Source organism: Pungitius pungitius, chromosome 14, assembly GCF_949316345.1.
Source record: "Pungitius pungitius chromosome 14, fPunPun2.1, whole genome shotgun sequence".
NCBI lineage: Eukaryota > Metazoa > Chordata > Actinopteri > Perciformes > Gasterosteidae > Pungitius > Pungitius pungitius.
The window spans coordinates 7,215,313-7,240,729 of record NC_084913.1 but is presented as its reverse complement, the minus strand read 5'-3'; the positions used below and the strand labels follow the sequence as shown (position 1 = coordinate 7,240,729).

Here is a 25,417-nt window from a genome sequence, read left to right as displayed (position 1 = left end):
ATTTTTAACACCATTGGACTAAATTATCTTTTCAACATCTTTATAACATATTTATCCTCCGCTGAGTAAAATACCATCTTGATCTGTAGTCAGATAATACAAGTAACGTGATCTAATATTAGCATACCTAATCATAATCTTCTTAAGTGGGTTAAGAAGAGGTTTAAGGTTTCTGCTATAATAACTGGCTTGCTTCTCATCATTACTGTGCTAATATCTCCCCAAAACCTAATGTAATACATACTATGAACAGTTGGTGGCGATAATGCCTCTGATGAGCTGTTTCTACTCAACGACCAATAAAAAGAGGAAGAAGGGGCTGAGGTTAACGGTTTGTTGAACTACAGGTTGGACTGATTTGACTACACGTTTACGTCATCACTGTGCGCGATAAGCGACAAGGTCCCCAAACTAAGCAATGCACGTGAGGGCGTCTGTCAAAGGTTTGAGCAAACGTAACTTACTCTCTGTCTCCTCTTCGGCGCTATCGATCGTTAATAGAGATGTAATCAATCAAATAGAGCGTCGCTGTGTTTCGTTTCGCAAGGCGTATTGTCCTTTCAATCGCCATTTCTATTCTCCGCAGTTTAAAACCAGCAGCTCGACGATGGCGCAGGCAGAATGCGACAGCACGACACCGGCCGAGGTCAACACCCCGGTGCCCGATGAGAAGACGACTACCAAAGAAGCTGCAGAAAGTGTCAAAAGAAAGAGTGACGGGGCGGTCGAAGAGGAGACAAGCGGCCATAGCAAGAGGCGGAGAGGAGCGGGAGGGAAGAAGCCCCGTCCGGGCGAGAGGTACATCCCCCCTCCGCAGAAGCGGAACCCGGGCGTCAGCTTCAGCCAGGAGCATTTCGACGAGACCTCCTACTACTTTGAAGGCGGCCTACGCAAAGTGCACCCGTACTACTTTGACTTCAAAACGTACTGCAAAGGCCGGTGGATCGGGAAGAGCCTCATGGAGGTGTTCGAGAGCGAGTTCAGAACTGAGTCCATCGAGTATTACCAGATGGCTGTCAAAGAGGGTCGCATCCGGCTGAACGAGAAGCCTGTGGAAGACCTGTCATTGGTGCTCCGGGTCAGTGTCCCCAAGCATGACTCCATGTGTTATCAGGTGGCGATGCAGAAAAGCCTCCAAGACGCCCAGTTATTATATACAAGTGCAACGTGCTGCATCACAAGCATGTTAACGTTTAATTAACAACCACCATTGTGACCGTCCACAGAACAACGACCACATGAAGAACACGGTGCATCGCCACGAGCCCCCCGTGGTCGGCAGGCCCCTGGAGGTTCTGGTGGACGACGGTGAAGTGCTCGTGGTCAACAAGCCCGCCTCCATCCCCGTCCACCCATGCGGCCGTTTCCGCCACAACACGGTGATTTTCATCTTGGGAAAAGAGCGAGGCGTCTCTGAGCTGCACACAGTCCACAGACTGGACCGGCTCACCTCGGGCGTGCTGCTGTTCGCCAGGACGCTGGAGACATCCCAGAAACTAGACAAGCTGGTGAGAGACAGACAGGTACGTACGGGACGTGGTGGCTTTACGCTTTCACATGTTTAAATCATGTGCACATGTCATTTATGTGAACATAAGTATGTTACTGGGGTTATACAATAATGGTAATATTTATCTGTTGTGTTCGCCTTTTGTGTAACGCATCAGCGGTTCAGATATACCATAGCGGTAAAAAGATGTCCTTAAACATGTGTTCTTTCTAACAGCTTGAAAAGGAGTATGTGTGCAGAGTAGAGGGCGACTTTCCAGAAGGGGAGATGACCTGCGAGTTGCCCATCCTGGTCGTTTCCTTTAAAATTGGCCTGTGCCGCGTTGATCCAAAGGGAAAGGAGTCCAGAACCGTCTTCCAGAAGATGAGCTTCAATGGAAAAACCAGCGTGGTGCGCTGTTTACCACTGACTGGCCGCACACACCAGATTAGGGTCCACCTCCAGTACCTGGGCTTCCCCATCCTCAATGATCCTATCTACGGGTCCTCGGCCTGGGGCCCAAACAGAGGGAAGGGAGGATTGCCGGAAAAGAGTACCAAGGAGCTGCTGGAGGCCCTGGTAGAGGAACATCGCTCACAGGAAAGTCTACACCTGCTGGATATTCCGGATGACGGGATCGAACGCGGGGCGGGGAAAAACACAGCATCTGAGAAAATACACGTGTCGGATGGCCCTTCTGAGCCCAACAGAAGTGGAGAGCGTCATCCAATTGAAACACGAGTGCAGACATGCGGCAGCAAGACAGTGGAGGAGGTGGGTCAGGGCTGCATGGACCCAGACGGTAACGGCACTTCCTCACTCAAAACTCAACCAAACGCCAATGAAAATCAAACCGAGCCAACTGAGGAAAGTCCTGCAGAGATTAGAGACCACCTGTGCAGCGACTGTAAGCTGGTCCGACCAGATCCCACAGAGAAAGAGCTCATCATGTATCTCCACGCCTTACGCTACAAGGGACCTGATTTTGAATATTCCACACCGTTACCCGATTGGGCCGAAGAGGACTGGGTCGAGACTGGTGAGCGCTGACCTGATGCAAAGGAATAGAAACTGTATCTGTATTCATTCTCACTTTAAAATGATTTGGTTGTCTTTAGATTGTTTTCATCCATGTAGCCTGTAAACTGCCCGGTACTCAAAACAAGTGGGAAAAAAAAGTAAAATAAATTACTTTTTGTTTTAAAATACTTTTATTTGAGCTCTGTGACACAACATTGACACCTGTAAATTATACTGGTGGGCACTTTTTTTAAGGTGGAGTCAGCAATTCTGAAGACTGATTGATAGTTGAAATGAACACCAAAAACTACATTTCCTTTGAAACATTATAGTGCTCAATTAAACAAAGTGGATTAGAGTCACTGACTCCACCTTTTTAAAAGCCCCAGTGTGTAGCATTTAATGGGATCTAATGGCAAGAATTAGCCACCTGAAAAAAATGAATGTTACCTTTTTGAAGGAGTGGATTATAAATACATAAGTAGGTTGTCTTCGTGGTTGAATATGGCATTTCCTGCTGTAGTGCCTACAAGCCCGGCACACAAGGGAAGTTTTAGTTTGTTGCAACCTTCACCACTAGGTGCCACCAAATCCTACACACTCAACCTTACATTTTGTCTGTAAGTTGAAAGCCCGAGAGATTTAATCCATCTCTGAGACGGGTTGATTTCTTCCAAATGATTTTAAATGAATGCTGGATGTATAACTGTGATTATACAGTTAAGATGTCAAAGGAAAACACTTCTTACATAGAAACAGCTTGGAAATAAGCACATCAGACAAAAGTCTCGTCTTGGCCAGGCTTTGGTGCCTTTTTTTTTTAAAGGACACACCCTTTGAACATAACAGTTTCAGTAGTTTGAGCATATGAAAGACATTTGAAACACGCTGTTCAAGTCATAAATAAATGTCATTTGCGCATTAAAAGAAAAGCTGATGTGACGACTCTGCTGTGCAGTGGGACGTACACATCTTAGATTAAACCACATATAGTGTAATATCTATATTAAAAACCCCTTTTTGCCTCTGTATAGTGAGTGAACATTAAATGTATTTGGCACTTGAACCAACCCTTACGACTCTTAATTTGACAATGAAACACTAAATGCAAACAAGCCAACACTGCAAATGACACTGGTCACACGGGACATACTGTACACACGATCGCAACAAGTGCAAAACCAACTGACTTTAGTTAAGTGATCCTCTAGAGCTCTTTCTCCCCTTGTTCATCCCACATTTATGGAATACTATTATGTCCATGAATGTATACAGCTCCTTGAGTTCCAGCACTGGATTTTGCCAGGCACAAAGTACACTCTGCAGGTACAGTTCTTGGTTATATATAGATATTGTATGCTAAGGAAGCTTTGTCTCACTGTCATTTGTTTGAAAATATGGTTTTCTGCAAATCATGCTTTGATAAGACCTTTTGCTGCGGCAGCAACATTAGACAAACATGCTGTCACACGTTACATTTGGGTGGCTTATCTTTCCTTTATCTTTTCTTCAAAAGTAACAAGGAATGCTCCTTTTGTAGTTTGTATATGCCCATGTTATCATACGGTCTTTGCTCAACACGTGTCCTCCCGTTGTCCGTCTCTCTTTATCCAAACGTCAGGCAGGTCTGGCTTACTGTTGGGTAAGATCACAACTTCTTCACTCTGACTTGTGCGGCCCTTATTACAAGTCTCGTACACTGTTTCTTTCAGTGAGAGACGAAGCGTTTCTCTCTTACCGTTTAGATGTCCTGGTCTTAACTGAACCTCTTCCCGGCCTTCATTTTGCCCCCTACTAGAAGGCCCCGGCTCGGTGTCAGTGAGGCACGTCTCATTAGGACCCTCGCACGAGCTCCGTGACAGGGAGGAGAGGTGGCCCTTGCTAGAGGGGTGATGCTGATATAGGCTCTCCTCTGTGGTTTGGTCGTCTTTGCTTTGAGATGGCTGGTCGATGGTCTCCTGTGTGTGGCTGATGATGGTGTCCTCCATGCTGGAGGATGAGGAGAACGTCGTACTGCTCCAGTGCTTTACCCGACCAGGCTGACCTCTGCATGTTCTACACAGCTGTTTGTCCTTGCCCACGTCTTCGGGCCGAAGGGTGTTCGCTCTGTACGGAGACGAAGTCTGAAGGGCCGGAGGCTGCTGGCAGCTGTTGTGTTGACGACTGCACGTCTCCCGACTGTCCCCACCTACGCTATTCCTGCACGCTTCCCGCCCGCAGTAATCGATCTCATCGGAGAGCACGGACGGCCGGTTGGACAGCTTGCTGGTGCACGTGCTGTTTTCAAAGCTGTCGCTCAGTCGATAGGCCAATGGCTGCAGCTCGTATTGCTCAGGCCCTCTGCCCTCGCCTCCCCCTGCTCCAGTGTGTTTCTGCCTCGGCTGACATTGGTGGTCAGGGTAGAGATAGCCACCTGCTTCTTTGTCATAGCTCCTCCTCCCTCTAGATCGGCCGAAGGCCCCGTTGGGTGGCGAGGAACCGGGCTCTGCTGCCGTGCAAGAGGACAGCACGCCGTCGTCGCTGTCCGAGAAACATGGCAGCAAGATCCTGCCGCAGTTTTTCTGGGGTCCAAAAAAGCAGCACAGGGACTGGAAAAAGAAGGTTGCGAATCCACATGCTACACATTTCACCAAAAAGAGGAAGATCCCAAGTTTTCGGAATGGCAAGACCGTGGCGGGCAACATGATGATCCCCATTGAAAAAAATGCACCAGAAACTATGGCTACAGGACATCCCATTCTTTTAGTTGAGTGTGCTACTTTGCCAATTTTATCTGAATGAGGAGCCATGCTGTAGGAAATGCAGTAGTTGGCAACAAAGTCAACAGACAGCCCTGCTGCTGCTGATATAAACAGAGCTTCGATGCCACTCAGTTGCCATTCAAGAAGGACAAGGAGGCTGATGGTGACAAAAACACTCCCTCCCACAGCTGCGGTCCCATATATGCTCAGCAGAATACTCCAGGTGGTTAAGAAAAGCAAAGCGAACGTGAGGGCTATTGAGAAGCCAGCTATCACCAGAGTCTCTGAGCTCAAAGCTTGTTGCAGGTCAAAAAGAGACAGGTGACTGATGAACCAGCCGTTCTCCAGCCCTCGGGGCGCGCCTGACATCTCTCTGTCAAACCATCTGAGGGTTTCTCTGTAGAATAGACTGGTCCGGCTAAAGTTAAAGCTGTAGAGGTATGTGGTCTTGAATGACAACACCAGGGCAGCGACCCTGCCATCTGGCTGGAAGTACAGGCCTCCGCTGTGGGCCAGATGGCCTTCAGCATACCGCTCCACCAGCATCTTACTGAGGCACTTCTCAAAAACGCTAGGGGGGTAGGGGAAAGGGATGTCATTGCAGCAAAAACGGAGGGAGTCATCGCTCTCTGAGCAGCGTCTGACAGACACCCACCGCGTCAGCTGCTCCACGAGACAGACGTTGTCTGTCGTAACGTCTTTATCCTCAGGTGACGGAGGGGAGTAGAAGCTTTGGTTCTGAACCCGCCCGCAAAAATCCCTCAACCAAACCTGTGCGTCTGGCCGGCTCATGTTAAAGTCCGGGTCAAAAATTAAAGAGCCGTTGCTCTTGGGGTCGAAGTGATCCCCGTCATCAGTTGGTTTGACACCCCAAACGAGCCTTAACTCAACGGCTTTTTCTTCGCCATTCCTCCGTCTCTCAAACATAAACATGTGACGATACTCTGCGTCATACCTTTCAAACGGGTGATTGGAGCGGAAAAGCTGGGCCACCCTGCTGTTTAAGGTGGGCAGCTTCATGCCTGGATCAATGCAGGACATGTAGGTGCCTCCGGCAGCCAGCACTGCAAACCAGCACACCCAGATGTACCTAAACTTCACCACTCCACAGGGCAGGATTTTCAGAAACAACAAATTGGAAGTGTCACTGAGACCTCTTTTTAATTCTCTCAGCTTCTGCCCGAGAGCGAAGAGGCATCTCTTGCGCAAGCTCGTATCCCAGAAGCCCCCGGCGTTCTTCGAGCAGCATGGTTTCCATCCCTGCACGGCTACGGACGCAGAGGACGCTTCCATGTGGCGCTCGCGCAGCGTGAAAGAGCACGGCAGCCAAACTAGCGCCACGATGGAGCTGATGAACGAGGAAGTTCCCAAATAAACAGAGAAACATCGGATGACTGTGATGCTGCTGAGATAACCGGAGAAAAATGCCGCGCTGGAGGTCAACCCCGACGCTAAAATTAAATACCCGACTTCCTGCAAAGCTCTGTTTACCCTCTTCTCGAGTGAGGCGGACGGATTCTGCGATAGCTGCAGATTCCAGAAATCGGCGAAGATGAATACATGATTAGAGCAACTCCCCAAGAGAATAAGAGCTGCTGAGAGGTTAACCAGCGGGAAGAATGTCAGGCCAAACGCTACTTTATAGAAGAAATAGGAGGTCAGGAGGGAGCCTGTGATTGCTATCAGGGATAATGCTACTAGGAAAAGAGAGTGGAGATAAAGAGCCATAGTGAAAAGAAGGGAGGCAACCGCTAGCACGGGGTAGATTGCATCTTTTGCCAGGTAATACTTGAAAAGCCTCTGCTTGATGCCGAAGTCCATGCCAGTGATGGTGGTGTTGTTGTGCCTCAGCTCCCGACCCTCAAGACTGTTCATGTACATCTCCATCATGTGTTCGCCTTTGTCGACGGGTAAGAAGAGAAGGCTGTACTTCAGCGTCGGGATCTGGTATTCAACGGTCTGCGGGCTGAGGAAGTCTTTATCAACCAGGAAGTGCAGGATTTGGAACACCACGGGAGACTGTTTACAGCGGGACGGGACAGAGGAACAGCCGCCAAGTTCAGGTCTTTCAACACAGGCCTCCACTAGAAGTCCCTCGTGATAGTAGGGGCCGCATTTCCGGAGAAGGTTCAAAGACTCAGACACCTAAGGGGGGAAATAAGAAGAAAAAAAAAAAACATAGTTAAAATTAAGTCTTGTAAATGACCTCATCCACTTTCCCTTAACCGGCAGGATCCACTTTAGGGAAACTTTTGTAAATTTAGCACAGATTTGTTTACTGCAGGAAAGTTGGATGAGAAGATCATTCTCGCACTCTGATACTAATCAAATAGTTTTGTACTGGACATTTTACGTCACAGAATGGGCAGCGTGCAAAAACCACATGTAGTTACTTCTTGTCTGGTACATTCGTAATGAGAGGAGGAAGCTACGGAACCTGGTGTGAGGTGAGACTGAGGCAGCAGGAGGCGTTGGTGAGGACAGCCAAGTAATTCCCCAGAGACCAGCTTGGACAACAGCCGCCTCTGGCCGGACCCTCGGCCCCCCCCCTCACATGCTGCTGGCACAAGTCCTGGAACTGAGCCTGCGAGCGGATCTGTGTGAGATCAGCGAAAGATCTTTTGAACACATGCCCATTTGAAACAAACTCGCGAAAAGAAATGACTTAATTTCAAACTGGGCAATGCACATGAAAATTCTTTTTTTGTCAGTTTTTGTCAGCACTTAAAACGATTAAAGGGAGATGAAACAAGAGTGAGATTGAAGACATGACGAGCAAAGCAAAAGTCAGAGGAGCAAAGGTGAGGGAGTGAGTAGAACGGAGCGAACCCTGGATTGCTCCATCTCACACATGGCGTGAATGGCCTTCAGACTCCAGAGACTGGCTGAGTTTTCCGATCGAAACACCAGTTGAGCCAAGCGCTCGCCTGCTTGGAGACAGACAGATGGTTTCAACAGACAGGAGATGGACAGCTGTGGACAGCATCACTGTATGCTTACAAGTCTGCCAGCACACTATTTCAAAATCAAGCTAGTGAAAAAAATCTGGTATAACCTGCAAAATGAAATGCTTTAAAACTGTTCTCTTTAAAGCTAAAAGCTATTATTCAAGTCTTCTTGACATCTCACTATTTTTCTGTTGATTTACATTTAACCAATAAGCTGTAACTGTTTGTTTTGTATGTTGTACTGTTTCCATTAGCCTGGAGTGCTGATTATTCCCTAACAAGCTGGAAGGCTTTGCCTTCAGCGCCCAGGATTTGCATATATTAGAGTTGCTCAAATGTTGAATAAGCACTCATCCAATTTCCATTGTTTTACTAATATTTCCATATTATTTTCTTGCTCTGCTGAGGATGCTGGAGCCAGCGGTGAAACGTAACCTTCCTTACTTGGTGACGTTTGCAAATGTGCAGAAGTCTACAGTTAGGATTATGGCCGTGTTCTCATCGTAACTTTAAATCTGATAGATTAGTCCATCATCGGTGAACGAACTGCTTGATCAGGACGGACTCACCTGGAGCGTCACAGAGGAACGTGTCTGGAGACGAGTCTCTGGCCAGCATCCTCCTGATGCGAAGCCTGGGGGCCTCCTGGGTGCCGCTGCCGTCCCCGCTGACAGCACCCCCGAAACTAGTGCAGAAGGACACACATGGGCCCCTTTTACAACCTCAGTTAACTCCTGTTCAGTCTCACAATGGAATCATTTTAAACCTGCATTAACGAATTAATAAACACATTTTCCCATACAGAAAGGAGCAGAGTAACATTCATTTGAAACTGTGTTTACCTGGCAAAGTAAATCAATATTATTTTTTGTTTTCCACCGTCTCCTGTGGGAAATGTCTCCCATAGGTTGCTCCACCTATTAGCTTTAATACATTATCTCTTATTTGTTTAAAATCTCTATGTTTTTATGTCAATAGTGTTAAAGAAGATCCTACTCTTAAAGCAAGGAACAGTTACATGTGTAAGCCCCGGACCCCGTGCATGCGTAGGAAGCATGCTCTCGTGCACTCTCGTGAATCCCTCTGCTGACCTTCTGCTGAGCTGCTGAGGTAAACGAGACAGTTTTCTGCCCGGTCCAGTGTTCTCCTGCAGCTTAGACAAGCTTGACTGCCGAACTCCGATGTGTGTTCCCCGCGGCTTGAAGCCCTGAAAAAAAAGAACGCGCGTACGCACACACGCGCACACAAGCACATCAAAGCTAAAAACATTGCTGCAGCTTACTGAATAAATCAGCATCATAAGCACCCTATAATCTCAATTAGCTTGTTTGGTAAATGAGTGTTTGATGTTATCTAAGGAAAAGCCCCACACTCATGAATCCATCATATCTCATTCCTAATTTTCTTTAGATCCACTTGAACAATGCATTGTTTTGATTTAATTTAAATACTGTGACAGTTCCTTGAATCAGAGGTATTACTGAAGTAAATGGATCAGGCTGAGATCTTGTTGAGGGGGAAAAAGGAGTTTTGTGTGTAGACTTTACAGAGGAGATGTACCGTCCATGTGCTGCACCATGTGGACTGCAGGATGAAGCTTGTGTCAGTACGTGTGTGCGTGCGTGCGCGTGCGTGTGCGTGTGTGTGTGTGTGTGTGTGTGTGTGTCTTTGGTAGTCACCAGCAGCGGGTCAGAGAAGTCGGGCAGTGGACCAATGAGGAGTCCAGCCAGTGAACATCCCACCAGCAGCACGGCACAACCCACCAACACCGCTAACGGGTAGTCCACTATCACCTGGGAATAACTGCCAAATAGGAAACCACAGAGGAAGACATGACCCTAAATAATGATAGTTCTAAACGCTCTTTAAAGGAGGATGTTAAAGGGAAAATGGGCTTGAGTACTTACTTTCTCAGGATACAGTAGACTCCTCTGTCCCTGTTAACAGTTGAGAAACATTGTCTCTAATTATTTGAAAAAGATTCCACACACAATGTTTGTTCAACGTGTCGCTGCAGCCTGCTCCAAGCTAAGCTAACGAACCCCTCGATGGCAATAATCACCTGGTCCAACTCAGACAGGCATATTTCTCTAAATGCAGTAGAACACACCTTACTGTCACCACGTGCCTCTGCGTCGGTTTCTGACTCCCGCTCTCGTTTGACCCTCGCAGCCAATGACATCTCGCCGCGCCGCGCCGGCACGTCTGGTGGGCAGAACGTTCCACCTTCACATTGCCCCCGTCAGCATGAGGACCTGTTGTGTTGGAATGGCAGTCATGGCAGGTGTGCGGTTTTATTGGACCGAAATGGCAGCGGTTGGGACACTTTCGGGGATTTGGCAAATTGTAGGCCCCGACTTGAGGGCCCTGGGGGACCTAATGAAGAAAAGGAAGAGAGAAAATGCAGTTGCCGGATATATGAATTACAGAAATTGTGTTTATCGTTCAAGTCATTTGACTGATATCATGACTTTTATCCCCAACTTCCGCCAAAATCCTGGATCTATTTCTAAACTTTCTGTCCTAGAGAGTCCCTGAATTTCTATCCTAAACAAGCACACAGCACAGTCAGCGCCCGGGCATACTTGGTGATAAAGTTGGCAGGAGGAAGAGGGTCTGTCGAGGCTGCTGCAGCTGTCACATAGCTCCCCTGCAGACTGGATGACTGTCAACTGGGCCTCGGCTGAACACTCGCTGTCAGGAGGGCACAGACACACGGCCGGGATCTCGCTGAGGACGGGAGGAGACGGACGGGAGGAGAGAAAGACGGGTGAGAGGGCGCGAAAAAAGAAGGAAGGTGAAACGTGGCTCCGGGAGTAGAAAAATGATCAAATTAAATAAAGAAAGGAACAACAAAAAAGATGCAATAGTTGAGTCAATGAAACTAAGCAGAAGAAGATGTTTTTAAAACGCTTGGCGTCTATTTCAACGATTGACATCTCGGGTTCAACGGAGAGTTGAGCTCATCCAGCTGAGTTAATGAGGTGAGCAAATGGATTTCTGGGTAAGGCACCGCTGGAAGTAAGGAGACCAATTAAAAAAGAAAGGAGGCTTTAAAAAAAGAAGAAGGCAGAGCGAAAAACTCTTTTCACAACATGTCACAGACCCCATAATGAGAAAAGCACCTGTCAAAGAGGAATAATGGGTAATGGCAGCAATCAGGAGAGGCCCCGAGTGAATTATGTTTCATATGTTTCAACGTACCCCTTTCTCACTCTTGAAATAAAACTGCTGCAGAATGATCTATTTTCAGCCACACGAGCAGTTAGCTCTAGAGGTGCACGCACTGGTTGGCCCATCGCTTTGGTCCATGCTGAAATGTAACAATTAAATCTGATCACAGTCAGGATTATTTATTTGAATTCCTTATACATCCACAATTTAGATTTTAAGAAGTCCTGAATGCCCATTGTAACATAAACAAACAGACCAAACTGAATTACTAAGTAAAGCTTTGGTTTTCTCTGAAGGGGCCGCGAGGTCTGTGCCGTCTACCATATGCTTGATTTCCCTCAGTTGACTGGATCCAGCCACACTTCCTGCCTTGTCACCATGGCGACAGAGTAAGTCAACAGAGCCTAAAGGAGCTCACACTGGTTTATTTGCATCCCATAATTCCTCGCACAGATGCGGTGTATTCTCTTGGTTTGTTGGTACACGGGGGCAGAGGGAGTGGAGCTCATCAAGGACCTGAATCTCACTGTTTTGTCTTTGTATTAATTACATTTTTTGTTCTAAATAATAAATAGGCCACATTGTTCTCAACAACCTCAGGCACGTATCAAATGATTGTAATCTTCTTTAAGCTATTTAGTAGCTGGAGTGAGTAAATAGACTCATAAGGAGTACGTGGAAATCAATTTAACAGTGTAATACTTTGGCATTATAAAAATCCATCGATCCGGAACTGCAGGTAAAACAGATGTTAAATTATTAGTGGTGTGTAACATGTGACCGACAGCCGCTCTGTATTTAATCCCATTATCCCCGTTTGATGGTTCTTTAAGGAGATGGCCAACATAGTAACACATATCCGTGAGGGGAGAAATGTGTGCTAATATTGATGTTTAAATATGCACTCTGTAGTAGCAATAACATCATTTTCACTGATGTCAGAATGACTGCAATGGTTTTAGCTGATAAATGAATCCAATGGGAATATTAAAATGCAAAAATGAGTAATTGTGTACTGTAAAAGTACCCTCTTACAAATCTTATTTAAGTGGGATAATATATTATTAAAGGTTTCTAAAGTATAATGATCAATGTAGACAAAATGACACGTGTGGGTTACACAATTGCCTCATGATATTGTGTAAGTGACCTTTTGCAGCTCTATAGTTTGTAAAATGTAAGTACAAGTAAGACAAATGTGTGCCTCTGTATACGTGCATTCATATCTTCTTAAGAATAATTCCCTTCCAACCAAAGTTTGACTGATTCAGTTGTTCTTATGTGCACTAAACATATACTAATAGGGATTGAGGAAAGCTTTTAGGCATTCAAAAGACTGCAGCAATGAGAATACAAAAATATCCACAACTGGCTGCCATGTGCCATTAGGTCTCTGTCGCTCTTCCCTCCAACAGCGCATCCTGGATGTCAGTCAATGTCATGTCCTCAAACACCGTTCAAATAGACACACAAGAGGAAAAAGCACAAAAGCCCAGGCTGTATTCAGGAGGCCAAATGGTAACGTTTCCAAAACGAGAGCTCGACGAGAAGACACAATTGTGTCTGGTTTTCTGGTGTGAATGGTGGCAGGCCTCAGCTGGTCCCTGCCACACTTTCCTGTTAGTAGACCCCTTGGCTGTTATATATGTTTTGTCATATATATTTATATAAAGTAGCCTAAATAGACCCAAAAGGAGGTTGATGACACTGAACATATCTTACAGTTGTCAGGTTAACGTATAGCTGCTGGCGGGACTGCATGTATGTCAAAGGCCAGCAATAACAGTGGTTAATGTTATAGTTGTTTAACATCAGCAGCACAAATAATCACGAATTAATGATGCCATGTTAAAATGCGCCCCCCCCCCTCCCAAAAAAAAAGCAACAGCAGCAATCATATCATTGTCGACAGCTTAAACACAGCTGGATGAACGATTCTCACATCGGCCACGGGAGGGTTAAAACACGTCCACGTCTACAAATGGAAATGGCATTTATTTTTCTAAGGGAAGCACCTGAGCAACGCACTGATAAGAAAAGGCAACCCACCTCTGGCAGGGCTCCTGGATTCCCCTTTCATCCGTGGGAGAATCATCCATCACTATCGCGTCCGTGCTTTCTCCTCTCATCGAGCACGCCTCCATCTCCTGCCTGCGCTCAAACACCCAATTACAAAATATATGAATAAATACACGGCTGTGAGCCTATGCATTCCATGTCATTTAGAAGCGCGCTAAGCAAGCAGTTTCATCTGCGCAGAGTGACTCCACGAGGACCGGGAGCTTGTTTTTCTGAGGCTGGGTACTACGGAGCAGCACCGGGGCTGTTTGGGTTAATCTGCCCCCCCCCCCCCCCCCCCGAGCCTCGCCCTGATTGGCGGAGGCGCGGTGATGCTGAGGCCGGCGCCGCGGCGCTGTCCAACCGGCCGCGGTGCTGGAGCGCCGAATCACGGCACAGACAGCGTCTGCTTAATTGGTTCAGACTGCAGCTACAGATGCTGTTTAAGCGAGTGCGTTACGAAGGTGCACAGGGAGGGATGCTGTGTTCAATTAAAAGCAACACTTCACTGGGGGGGTCTCCAGCTACTCATCCACCATTGGACTGAACATCGTGTTAGAGCCCGATGAGGCGAATCCGGGTATTGTCCCCTGTCACTTATTAGCATCCACAAGAAGAAGACTTTGATCGAATGCAGCCATATGACCGACATTCACGTTGGTTGCCCAATAAGACAAATGAACACCGCTTTACACCGTGTTCGCACCGTGTACAATGTGTTACTTATTGTTAATGATGAATGAAGCTCCTTCATTATCAGTTATAAGCCTTAGGACAGTGTTTGGGTTGCCAGGTGTTGAAGATCCCTGTGAAGCTGTACTGTTTTAAAAAAATACATGTTTTACCAGCTGTAGACTTTGGATAGAAGAACTAACACCAGGTGGCTTATTAGAAAGTGAGAAGCATTCATTAATAGTTTACAAAATGTACAGCATTATACGATTGAAAGAATGTTTTATTCAATTGTATAACTGTTCTATATAGCTTTATTAAATGATGAATTAAGCATTAATAAATCACACACAGAACCAGAACCCTTTTTTATAGAAAGTAGTTGCCGATAGTCTTGTGATTCATCATCATATCTTAAGTTATACCTGTGAATAGGCCTCCAGTCTTTAGGGTAGTATGTCAAAGCTTTCCCTCTCAAATTGTACAAAGATAAGGAAATAGTGTGACTTTTTGTAACCAAAAAGTAGCTTTACCGTTTCCCAAAAAAAAGAGAGGTAAAAAGGTATATGACTGTTTATTTTTTATTAAGAGAAAAGAGAGTCAAAGCTGAAAGGCAAAAAAAGAAGCAGAAACAGTGACTTTCTGCTAATGAGGCTGCTGCTGTTCTGGCTCTGGTTATAAATATGAATCATGGCACTGGGCCCTTATGTTTGAGGGGCCACGCTGGGAAAAAGGGAAATGATTCATTGGAGGAAAGGCAAAGATCGAGAGGGGGAGGGTGTAGGGAGGTTTCGACGGGAGGGAGCAGAAAGCCCTATTTCATGGTTTAAAATGAGAAGCAGAGGCATCTTTATTTTTTGTTGCTATAATTTATATCTGTTTGTGCCGCTTTGAGTGATGATGCTCAAAACTGATTCAAACAAATGGGACGAGTTGCTTTAAGAGAGGCCATTAATCACAGCTGGTCAATGGCGAGGGGTTCATCCTTCATGTTCAAATGATGACGTTGAGTGGACCCATGAGCTTTAACTTTCTCAACGATCTTCATGCACAAGATTTTCTTAGCGTGTGCTTGGTCAACGTTGCCCTCAGATTAAAACAAAAGGACTGCAGTGGGGTTTTCTCATGAGCATGTGCTGCTGCTGCTGCTGACGTGGCTAATACCTCGTTGACTTCAGACACTGATTCACTTGCGCTGTGCAGTAGCAAAAAACATGCACTAACAAGAACAGAAAAAAATACACACTGGATACACACACGCACACGCACACACACACACACATACAAACATAATGAGAGGCTGGAGAGAGGGTGTTTGGCTTCTGGCTGGTAATGAGGTGACAGCCATGGTAATTTCCTGTGGCACATTTCTATACCAGCGAGTGGTGATGCAAAGGGAAATGCTTTTTTTGCCGCTTCAGTCCTATGAAACAAACACAGTTGGATGAATACAGATAAGGATACAACAGGAGATGGGAGTGGACACAAAGAGCAGTGTACTGTGGACTTGTGCAGACCTGCTGTGTTACTACAACCCTTGTGTTAACAAATCCAAGTGGTCATTTTTAAGTCAAGACAAAAAGGGGTTTGGCTGCCACCTGCTGGACAGATTCGGAACGTGACTGCAGTCCCACTTTGTCTCTCCATGATAATAATTATATCGGTTCCATGTTGAACAACATGAGACCATAATCATATTAGATTTTTTTTTTCATGAATTAACCAGTACGCATATTGAAATACATTTTTTTTTTCAAATGCGTGTGTTACCAAAAAAGTTCAAATGTATCTCTGTCCCCTGTGTGTTTAATCCAAAGTACAGTTCGTGATTCTCCCGCAGCGGTTCTGCGCGCCCCGCTGATTGCTGTCGTAAAATCAGCTGCGCAGAGCACTTTTAACACGCGCGTTATGTGACAACACGGGGTCGAGCTCCCCGGCAAGGCTGTTGCGCGGGTGTAAAGTTACGAGCGGACAGGACACACCTCTAGAGGGAGTTCCCGGGGAGGTGGAGGCAAGAAGCCGATCACTTTCTGCAGCAGAACAGTAAAAGGCGTCCGTTCAGCCGGAGGCCGCGCCGTCTTCAGAGCAGCGGCCGTGCCACGAAGAGCACAATGCCCGGCATGGGCAACCCTTTACGCGCGGCGGCCCTCCTGGCATTCGTGGTTCTTTCTATTCTGGTGTCACTCTTGATCAGCAGCGTGCAGCAGTTTGGGGGGACCGTGTCTCACTTTGCCAATGCAACCGTTGCTGGTGATGAGGAGGAGTTTGCGTCTCTCCGCGGGGCGTTGATTTACCAACTCAGCGAGCGGCGAAAAGAAATCATTCCGCTGCTATTACCCGATTATCGTGACGATGATGCTGAAAACGGACTGCGCGGTGACAGCCCACGTTCTCTCCGCCGTGACCAAACGCGGGACTCGACTCTGGATCACAGCCTGTGGAACGAGATCGCGCACGGCTCCAGGAAAGCGCGGATGGATGAGATGGACTGCGACTCTCTGGTGGACATGCAGGCTGTGGAGATTCTCGGGTCTGGATACACAAAACTGGTTGTCAAAGTGAATCTAGCCGGAGGGCAGCCCGTGGCGTTGAAACTCGTCAATGAGCAGGGGATCGACATGGGGAAGTGTGTGGAGGATTTCAGAGACCCCCGAGGCTGCCGAGAGCTTGTTTCCTACAAGCTGAAGAAAGAAATAGTTCTGTTACAGAGGCTGCAGCATCCCAACGTCATTAAGGTAAAGGTGCTCTCCTTGCCTTTCATTTAAAGGCTTTACTTTATGTTAAGCCCCTAACATATTAATGGTTACTGTCCAAATGACAAAGCAAGCTAAGTAACAATATGTGTGAATGCAGAAGTTCTTGGAAAGTAAAACATCATACGGGCTGCTCACTTTACACAACACAAGAGCTAATAATTTTATTTTATTAATATATATATATATTAATGAAATACATTTTTCCATAATGCATGTCGGCCATCCCACAGTTTCCTTTGTCTCAAACACACTGAACTGGATGAAAGGCCTCACTGGCTCTGCAGGACCTTCCCATGTAATTAAATTAAATTCACTGACCCTCTTCTGACCTTTTGGGTCCAGTTTGGCGAGAGCAGACAATGTGCTTCTGTCCCCTCTACAATCCCCGGCTACATCTGAAACCCCCACAGAGTTTATTCACTCAAATCATTACAGCCCAATTTAGCTACTTTTGAATTAAACCGGCCAGTTTGTTTCTCTGGCGGCCGTTGGTGACAGCGGTGTGTCCAGTGGCTCAAACAATCGATTTGACAAGTATATAAAGAGCACATTATCCTCGAGTCTGATCTGCAGAGAAAACATCATGTCCTCCAAATACCTCCTACCATCACAACCTTTAGACACTTGAACTTTGTTGCTTCCTCTCATTTCTACAGAGTAAAAAACAAACAAAAATGCTTGATAGTTGTTTTTGTTTTTTTGTTGCTCTACTTCACTAATTTACATTCTGACAGCTCAAAGGTCACTGTGCAGAAGGAGGACGAGGAGAGGATGGAAGAGTCACGGTCATTCTGGAGCAGGGGAATCCTCTTCAGATGATCCAGCTTCTCCAGAGTCCCTGGGAGGACAGATTCAGGGTAAGCGCGTTCGTCCCCATCGGCACGCATGCTCTGCCATTTATTCTTCGCGCTACACCGCTCGCACATTATTCTGCCCGTCGAGCGTGTGCGAGCCCTCGCTTTTCTTGGCAGGGGAGAAGCAGCGTGTGTAAGATCATGGAGGCGGACATTTTGAAACTCCTGTAGGTCCCACATCTGTCCCTCGGTGTATTTGATCAGGCCGCTGTGGGAATGGAGATGGGTCCTGGAGTTAATCCACTGCAGGCTAGGAATGTCATGTCATCACACACACACTGTTTTAGTCAACCCCCAACACAGGTATGCTCACAGTTGGAGTCAACAGAGGCTGAATTTGCACTCCAGGGATCCTGTGTGTGTGTGTGTGTGTGTGTGAGTGAGTGTGTGTGAGCGCATGGATGCGTGTGAATGGGGAAGAAAAAATTACAAAAACAAAAGACTTTTGGATTAGCAAAAGTAACGGCACAGCCTGCCACTATCATCTCAACTATGGGCCTCGTTTTGCTGCATCACCCAAATAGCCGTTCATAATACCCCCCTGAAGCTGCTCGGCCTCTTTCAGCTTGGTTGCATCTGCGCAAGCTACAGTAATCCGGGGGTGTTCGGTTTCGCCCAGCCCTGTTATTACAGTGCTTCGATCCCAGCGAGTGACGTCCCGGAGACTCTGAGCATTACCCAACACCGGAGCTGTGTTTGCAGTGTGACAGAATCATTTCATGCTCCGTCAGTGCATGGCTAATGCTTTTGTGTTGCCTTTAGCAGCCTATTTTCCCTCAGTTTAAATTGTAGGATTTAAAGAGAACTGTAAAAGCAGTCTTGAAAATGTGGCTTTAGCAGTGTCTTTTTGTAAAGACTTGAGACTTTTTTTTCTCAATTTTTAGGGATTTAGTGACATTTATATTATTAAAAATTGAACCTTGACCACCAACCTTTTTAGTCATTCCAGTATTTTAGGTTGCAGGAAGCACATAATCCACTAATATTTGTTAAAAACACAAAAAACTAAACTCAGTTCTGGAGCAAGTACATTTTCTCATTACTGATTAAATCTGATTTATTTTTATCTTTATCAAATAACCATGTAACACTTTTTTTCCAAGAAATATTATATTCTACGTTCCCCAATTTGATTTCTTGCTGTTTTGACTTTTCTATGATAGTAAACTCAGTACTTTGGAGTTGTCAGTTTAGTAAATCAATATAAATTATTCTGATTGAATGATTGCAGGCGACATTTACTCTTTAAGCCGCCAGAGCCTAAAGTAAGTGAAGGAAATTAGCCGATCCCCACGTTGAAGAGTTGGCAGCAGTTCACGTTTTGCATTTTTCCCGTATAAAGGACTTCTTGTTATAAGGTTTTGAGAGCTGCAAGAACAATATTCGACTTTTTCCCTTCGATCCCATGCAGTTAAAAAAAAAAAAAAAAAAAAAAAAAACGGCCATGACTCCAGCTGACCAGGTTTCGGCATGTTTCCTCCCAGGTGTGTCTGGACCTGGTGCGGCTCCTGCACTTCCTGTCCGATTCTCCCCTGGGCTCCGTGGCTCTGTTGGACTTCCAGCCGCGGCAGTTCGTCACGGTTTCCGGCCAGCTGAAGCTCACGGACCTGGACGACGCCAGCGCCGCGGAGACCGCCTGCCGGACGGACGCCGACTGCACCCTGCAGTTTCCGCACCGAAATTTCACGGTGCTGTGCTCGCCGCGGGGGGTGTGTGAGGGCCTCAACGAGAAGAGGAACATTTACAACGCCTATAGGTAAGAGAAGTGACACTTTTACAGCGCGTTAAAGCGTGTGATGGATAGAGCGGCCGCGCAGATGATCGCTTTAATGCAGCCGTTTGTTGATAGTTAAGACGTACAGCTGGAAATGTGCAGTTTGATGAATAATTGGTAGCTTCAGTTGGGGGGGGAAGAGGAAGACCTTTCTGTTTAAAAATGGACAGCTTTATGGATTGTGTTTGTTTTAACACCAGGGTGAGACAAGTCATGTTCTGTTGGAACTATGCGCTTGTTCTGTCTCCCCGTCTGACTGACTGAGTCGTCTTTGTCTGGCCCCAGGTATTTTTTCACCTACCTGCTGCCTCACCAGGCCCCGCCTGGCTTCACACACCTGGTAGACCACATCATGAACTCCACAGGTGAGGACGAGCGGCGTCTTGACACGACGGGACGTTCGCTATATGAGATCAGAAGGCCGATCACTCGAGTGATGACACGCCTCGGTATAAGTTATTTCTCTTTAATGAGCTCGACAAGATGCTTCCTGACATGTAACACGGTAATGAATAAAAATATCTGTTGTGATGACACGACTGTGATTAGACAGGAGAAGCCTAGCAAGGGAAGAACAAATCATCCATATTGGAGAGTATAACTTTTATGACTGCAGTTGAGTCTTTTACTCAATTTTAATCGTGTGTGTGTGTGTGTGTGTGTGTGCGCAGGGGAGCTGAAAGCTGACATCAATCAAACGCTGGAGGCCTTTGAACACATCCTCCTCCTCTACAAGTCTGGCCTCCACCTGGACAACCTGCCTCCATCAATAATCGGAGGTAAGCGCTAGTGGAATGAAAGCTGCTTTTTATAAAGCGCAGTGGGCCCTGTTGTAGACCCTATTCTTACTTGGAAAGACTATTTGGCTTCTTTTTATTTTTTTACTTTCACAGTCTACGCCTCTGTTTTCAATTTTTTTTTCATCCCTAAACTTAAGGGGGGGGGGGGATTTTCTTCCACTCAGGCTGTTTTGACAGGTTTATTAGGCAGCTGGAATGAGAGGACAAGACCAACAAAGTGGGATTAATTCAGCATGTCTCTAGCTCAGAAGGAGCAGTCGGCGTTCATTTAAAAAAACAGTGCTGGTATTATGCAGAGTTGTCCTGTTTAACCTTTCATGGTAGTCATGTAGCGATTTCTTGTCCAACTTCAAATACACAGAAAACAATACACTTGCCTTACAGAAAATTCTTTTGGTACAAACGCCGAAAGTCCTTCACTTTTCTTCTCTTCCGCTCACTCCGCTGCAGCCCCCCTCCGTTCACTCCCACCATTCCTCTCCGTGAAATATTAATAACAGAATGACTGGCTGCGTTCTTGTGGTGAGATTTCCCCCCCCCCCCCCCCCCCCCCCCCCCAGATGCCGGACTGTTTACATAGCAGCGCTTTGTGAATTTAATCACAGATTCTGGGTAAAGAAGACCGGCCGCTGAGGTCGACACCGGGGGGGGAACGTTGCAGCTTAACAAGGAGGTGCCGAGAGTCGGCCCTGCTGCTGCTCAGTGTGTGTGTGTGTGTGTGTGTGAGATAAGAGCCCCCAGAGATCTCCGTGTACATTGTTATTATATCGTGGGTGTTTTTTTGTTTTTGTTTTTGGGTGGCGGCAAAGTCTGGAAGCGTTATGCAATCCGGTTTTAGTGCGCAGAGTAAGATGAGATGATTAATACCACTCCCCGTACAGTGTGTGTGGAAATATGCAGCTACCACCAGCAGCCCGTCGGCCTGCAGAACAACGAGCTCTGTGCGACGGTCAGAGAAGCTGCTGCTGCTCCTTTAACGTCTTACCCGCTGATTTCTACAATGTCTTTACTGTCTAAAAGTCTTCTAAGAGCTACCAACCAAGATATAGTGCATCGCATAACCTCCTGTCCAACTGCTGAATGTCTTTTTTACAATTTGGACATTGTACTGATTAAACTACTGGGATATTATGTGTTAATTTGTGAACTTTTAAGGTAGTTTTTAATGGATTTTTGTACTAGTCGACAATAGCCACGCTTGCTGTTTCCAGTCTTTGTTCTAAGCAAAACTCCCCACCTTCTGATTTAAGCTTTATATTTAGTGCACAGACAAGTGCTATTAATCTTCTAACTTTTCACAAGAAAGCAAATAAGCCCGTTGCCCAAAATGTCCAACTGTTGCCGTAAAGGATTAATCAACAAGCAGAGAGGAGTTGTGTTTTAACAGACACATGGGCTCATTAATATCCCCCCCCCCCCCCCCCCCCTAAGAGGGGAAGAAGAGAGTTGCAGCCAAAACCGTAACTAAGTTAGAGATTGTGTGTGTGTGTGTGTAATGGTGCTCATCAAGTTTTAATTTGAAATCGCTGACTGGTGGAAATTCATTGGTAATGTTGATGTAACTTTCTCACAGCTGGGAGCATTTGTGCTTTGTTGGAGGATGAGTTGTGGGCAAAAAAGGCAAAGGCTGAACTCGTAGCGCAAATGGAAATAAATCTTTATATAAATAAGAAAGGAAGGATGTCTTCCCGTCGGCCATTTCAAACACAAAGAGCTTATATTCATTCGCGTCCGTCTCCTCAACAGCTGAGGCCGGCCACCCTTTAGCTCCCCAACAGGCCTCTTCTGTTTTTTCACCGCAGAAGGATCCTCGTAACACTCCTTCTCCTTGTTCCCTTTGCTCAAACTCAGAAGGCAGATCCTCGTGTCCTTTTTCTCTTAATAGAGGACACACACACACACACACACACACCAGCTCCTGCCATTTAGGAAGGTTAACAGTTTGTAACAGTGTTCCTCCTCCTCCGTCCAGACTCACAGACCCGGCTTTTGTCCCGCTCTGGCGTGTGTGTGTGTGTGCGTGTGCGTGTGTTTGTGTGCGTGTGTGTGTGCGTGTGTGCAGGCTTCGTTCTCGTGGCTCCTACTAATGTGAAGCAGATGATTTAAGACCAGATCCACATGAAGTCTGACTGAAAGAGTTATGATGATGAATGAAACGCAAATGTTCAGGCGGGAGGAAAGTGGAGTGAGGAGATTTTGTTTTTAGTGTGGAACAGCTCATTAGAGAAAATGTGTTCAAAATGGTGGCCAACTATTCCTATCTTGAGTTCTACCTTCTCAGTTTCACTACATGTGATGCTTTTCTTTCATCCTAGTCAAAGTAGATGTGATATGTTGGGGTTATGGATGGACAAAACAAGTATTTGACCCCATCATGGAGTTTGTTGATCTATAAGACATTTTTCACAATCTCACTTTCACATTTCAGAAAGAAATTGGAAGATTAACTAATAAAAATAACTGTTACCATAGTTGCATTTGTTATAAACACTCAGAAATAATAGTTAAAAGGTCAATCTAAAGGTTTATATTTACCTGTTTTGGTTTCTTAAGAACATGCACATCCATCATATATAGACACATATTTAGTTTACACTTATGCATTCTAAATGCAATATAAGTGTGTTTCTTACAACACCCAGATGTATATTTCAGCTACTTTCTACCATGATGAAACAAACGTTTCTTTAGTGAACATGTTTGAAGTAGGTCCTTTCTGTTGTCACTGTTTTTATTGTTGCCGTCCTCCATGTGCTCATCTGTATTCTCCTCATTCGATGCTGCGCTGCATCAGATTCCCCACTGGGATCATTAAACTTAATGTTATCCTCCATAGAACGCTTAACAAAAACAAAAAAAAACACCATTCAGTGCATTGAAGTGGCCTCTCGTCCTCTGTGGTTAGATTACGCCGTGATGCGAGGCATGGGGACCTCTGGGAACGCGGCGTACCGCTGTTGGCCGTCCTACAGCCAGCAGGGCTGCGTGCTGTCGGTCCACGGCGCCCGAGAGGCAGCGTTCATCTGTAACTCCCACTCGCAGTGCAGCAGCTTCACTCTGACCGGACGGAAGACATGGACGGGTTGGTGAACTCCTCCTTTCACTAATGCATGCAAGTTTGTCCCATATTGTTTTTGTTTTTTTTTATCAAATTGCTGGTCTTGTGAGTGGTTTCCAGCTGACTTTAATCTGCTAAACTCATTACACAAATGAAGTCAGCCAGACACTGAAAACCCTCTATAATAAACATGTATAATTACCCACAAGATCACGTCTCACTACGACTGCTGAGTAAACATAGTCAGCAGCTGCTCTTTTAAATCTTTCGATGAAGCTTTTAAATGTTGAAATGTATACAGTTATTAACTTTATCAAGTCAAGACATGCTCCGTTATTGAAGAAGCAGATGTGTGTAACGTGCCTCTTTTTCTGTTCCCCCCTCTCTCTCTCTCTCTTTCTCTTTTTTTCGCCCGTGGCGTGCAGGTCGGGTCCTGGCCTCCTTCAGCAGCGGCTTCAGTCATCTGGTGCCCGATGGGACGTCCGAGGTGTACGTGAAGAAAGCCAAAGCTCCCGATGACACAACGGCGTGACGCGAGGACCCCAACGGAAGGGCCCCGCCTCGGTCCGAGCTGAGTGAGAGTTGAGGCCCATCGCGACGCGCAAAAACAAACGCCCCCTCCCCCCCCCGCCCCCTCCCCCCGCGCGTCCTCCTCGTGAACGCCGCTCGGCTCTGTGGGCCCTGCAGGGCGAGCGTAGTGGCCCGAGCGTATAGGCGCCGAGCCGAAGAGGCGTTGGAAGTGAGGCAAGTGAATGTGATGTATTTATAGGGCTTCTGCTCAGTGACTGTTTGATCTTCTTGCCAGCTCACCGCCTCTGCCAGCTACTATTTAAAGGGATTTCCCTTCAGGTACAATTAAGGAGGGAGAGCCTTGTGCCTTCAACGTTTCTTTTCCTTTTTTTTCCCCCCCTACCTTGTCTTTATTTGCCATGTGTGTTGGCTTTCGCTGTGAGGCCGGGGTCCCCCTCGAATGATTTTTAAGCCAAAGAGGTAATAAGAACAGCGGCTGCAGCTCAGCATTTGAAGCCTGAGGACGAGAAAAGAAAACAAGCTCTTATACAAATACACTTTGATGTTAATGCGCTGAGGTTGCGGCTGTTTTTCATGGTTCTCTGGCTTAGCTGCGCTGTGGTATTGGATGGCAACAACCATGTAAGCATTTCCACATTAACAATGAGTAAAAAGGATAAAAAAAACATTCCCAAACAGTCTGTTTTTACATACTTTTGTAAACTTGGTTCATTTAGATATTTATCAAATGAAATGTAATACGTGATTGTGTATTTTTTAGCTTACATGCACCTTGTGGGTGAAACTTTTATTTTCAATGAAAAATTATTCACTTCAGTGTGTTTTTTTTTTTTTTTACAATTCACTTGTCGTAATTGTACAGTTCTACAGTTTTTTAATTATATAAATTTGTTTCTACTTTATGCTGTCATTGTCTACTTATTTAATTGTATTAAGCCTGGCTTTAACTAACAGGCTTTCTAATTCTCATTATCACCTTTGTGTGTGTGAAAAGCGGGGGAGGTGGAACTTGCATGTGTATGCTGACCTGTTTTTTTTTTTTTGTGTGTTTTCTTTTTAATCCTTTATCTGCTCTCGTGCCCCCACATTTACAATCTGCAGCCCATCTGAATGGAACCTTCGGTGCTCCTCATAGTTTGCACAATACTCTAGGAATGCATTCAAATGCCATGTCATGCTGAGCTCATTATGAGCCTTAATTGATACATGTAAATGAGCTTACTTACCTTCCCTTTATCATGGTGAGAGAGGAGGTATTACTTAGACAAAGGCAGCCATCAGGACAATCAGAGCCCAATCTGCGGTTTGCACACGAATGGGCTCGCCATCTGTGCCTGCCACGGGGAGCCGGCTGAGATAAGGGCAGGACCGAGGGGTAGCAGGCTGGAGGATTTGTAGTCGGGACCTGTAGCAGCCACGGAGTGGGGTGGGAGAGAATGAGCAGACCAAATACCAGTGTCCTGATAGGAGCCAGGTCATTTTGTTAAAGGTCGCCCCACACATATTTCCTGCGGATGTTGGGTTGGAAATCACACATTGAAG

General features: G+C 46.1%; 3 protein-coding genes across 5 annotated transcripts; 2 read left to right on the top strand and 1 right to left on the bottom strand.

The window, feature by feature from the left end:
* Positions 1-36: 36 nt before the first annotated feature.
* On the top strand, positions 37-4,032 carry rpusd2 (RNA pseudouridine synthase domain containing 2). 2 transcript variants are annotated; one of them, XM_037485952.2, is made up of 4 exons: positions 37-443; positions 587-1,078; positions 1,227-1,523; positions 1,727-4,029. In XM_037485952.2, exons 2-4 carry the CDS (start codon positions 608-610, stop codon positions 2,537-2,539), a joined length of 1,581 nt encoding a protein of 526 aa, XP_037341849.2. In that variant the 5' UTR covers positions 37-443; positions 587-607; the 3' UTR covers positions 2,540-4,029. The 2 variants fall into 2 exon arrangements, with proteins under 2 accessions (XP_037341849.2, XP_037341848.2); XM_037485951.2 differs by having other exon boundaries at positions 37-1,078; positions 1,727-4,032.
* Positions 4,033-4,058: 26 nt separating this feature from the next.
* disp2 (dispatched RND transporter family member 2) lies at positions 4,059-13,687 on the bottom strand. 2 transcript variants are annotated; one of them, XM_037485949.2, is made up of 10 exons: positions 13,422-13,687; positions 10,784-10,928; positions 10,309-10,574; positions 10,106-10,135; positions 9,878-10,001; positions 9,290-9,405; positions 8,768-8,883; positions 8,080-8,180; positions 7,688-7,846; positions 4,059-7,395 (listed from the first exon to the last, which is right to left on the bottom strand). In XM_037485949.2, exons 1-10 carry the CDS (start codon positions 13,514-13,516, stop codon positions 4,084-4,086), a joined length of 4,464 nt encoding a protein of 1,487 aa, XP_037341846.2. In that variant the 5' UTR covers positions 13,517-13,687; the 3' UTR covers positions 4,059-4,083. The 2 variants fall into 2 exon arrangements, with proteins under 2 accessions (XP_037341846.2, XP_062413303.1); XM_062557319.1 differs by having other exon boundaries at positions 8,080-8,177.
* Positions 13,688-15,993: 2,306 nt separating this feature from the next.
* Positions 15,994-24,771, top strand: pkdccb (protein kinase domain containing, cytoplasmic b). The gene is made up of 7 exons (XM_037487570.2): positions 15,994-16,837; positions 17,593-17,715; positions 19,197-19,468; positions 19,772-19,851; positions 20,158-20,265; positions 23,192-23,368; positions 23,770-24,771. Exons 1-7 carry the CDS (start codon positions 16,214-16,216, stop codon positions 23,874-23,876), a joined length of 1,491 nt encoding a protein of 496 aa, XP_037343467.1. The 5' UTR covers positions 15,994-16,213; the 3' UTR covers positions 23,877-24,771.
* Positions 24,772-25,417: the final 646 nt, after the last annotated feature.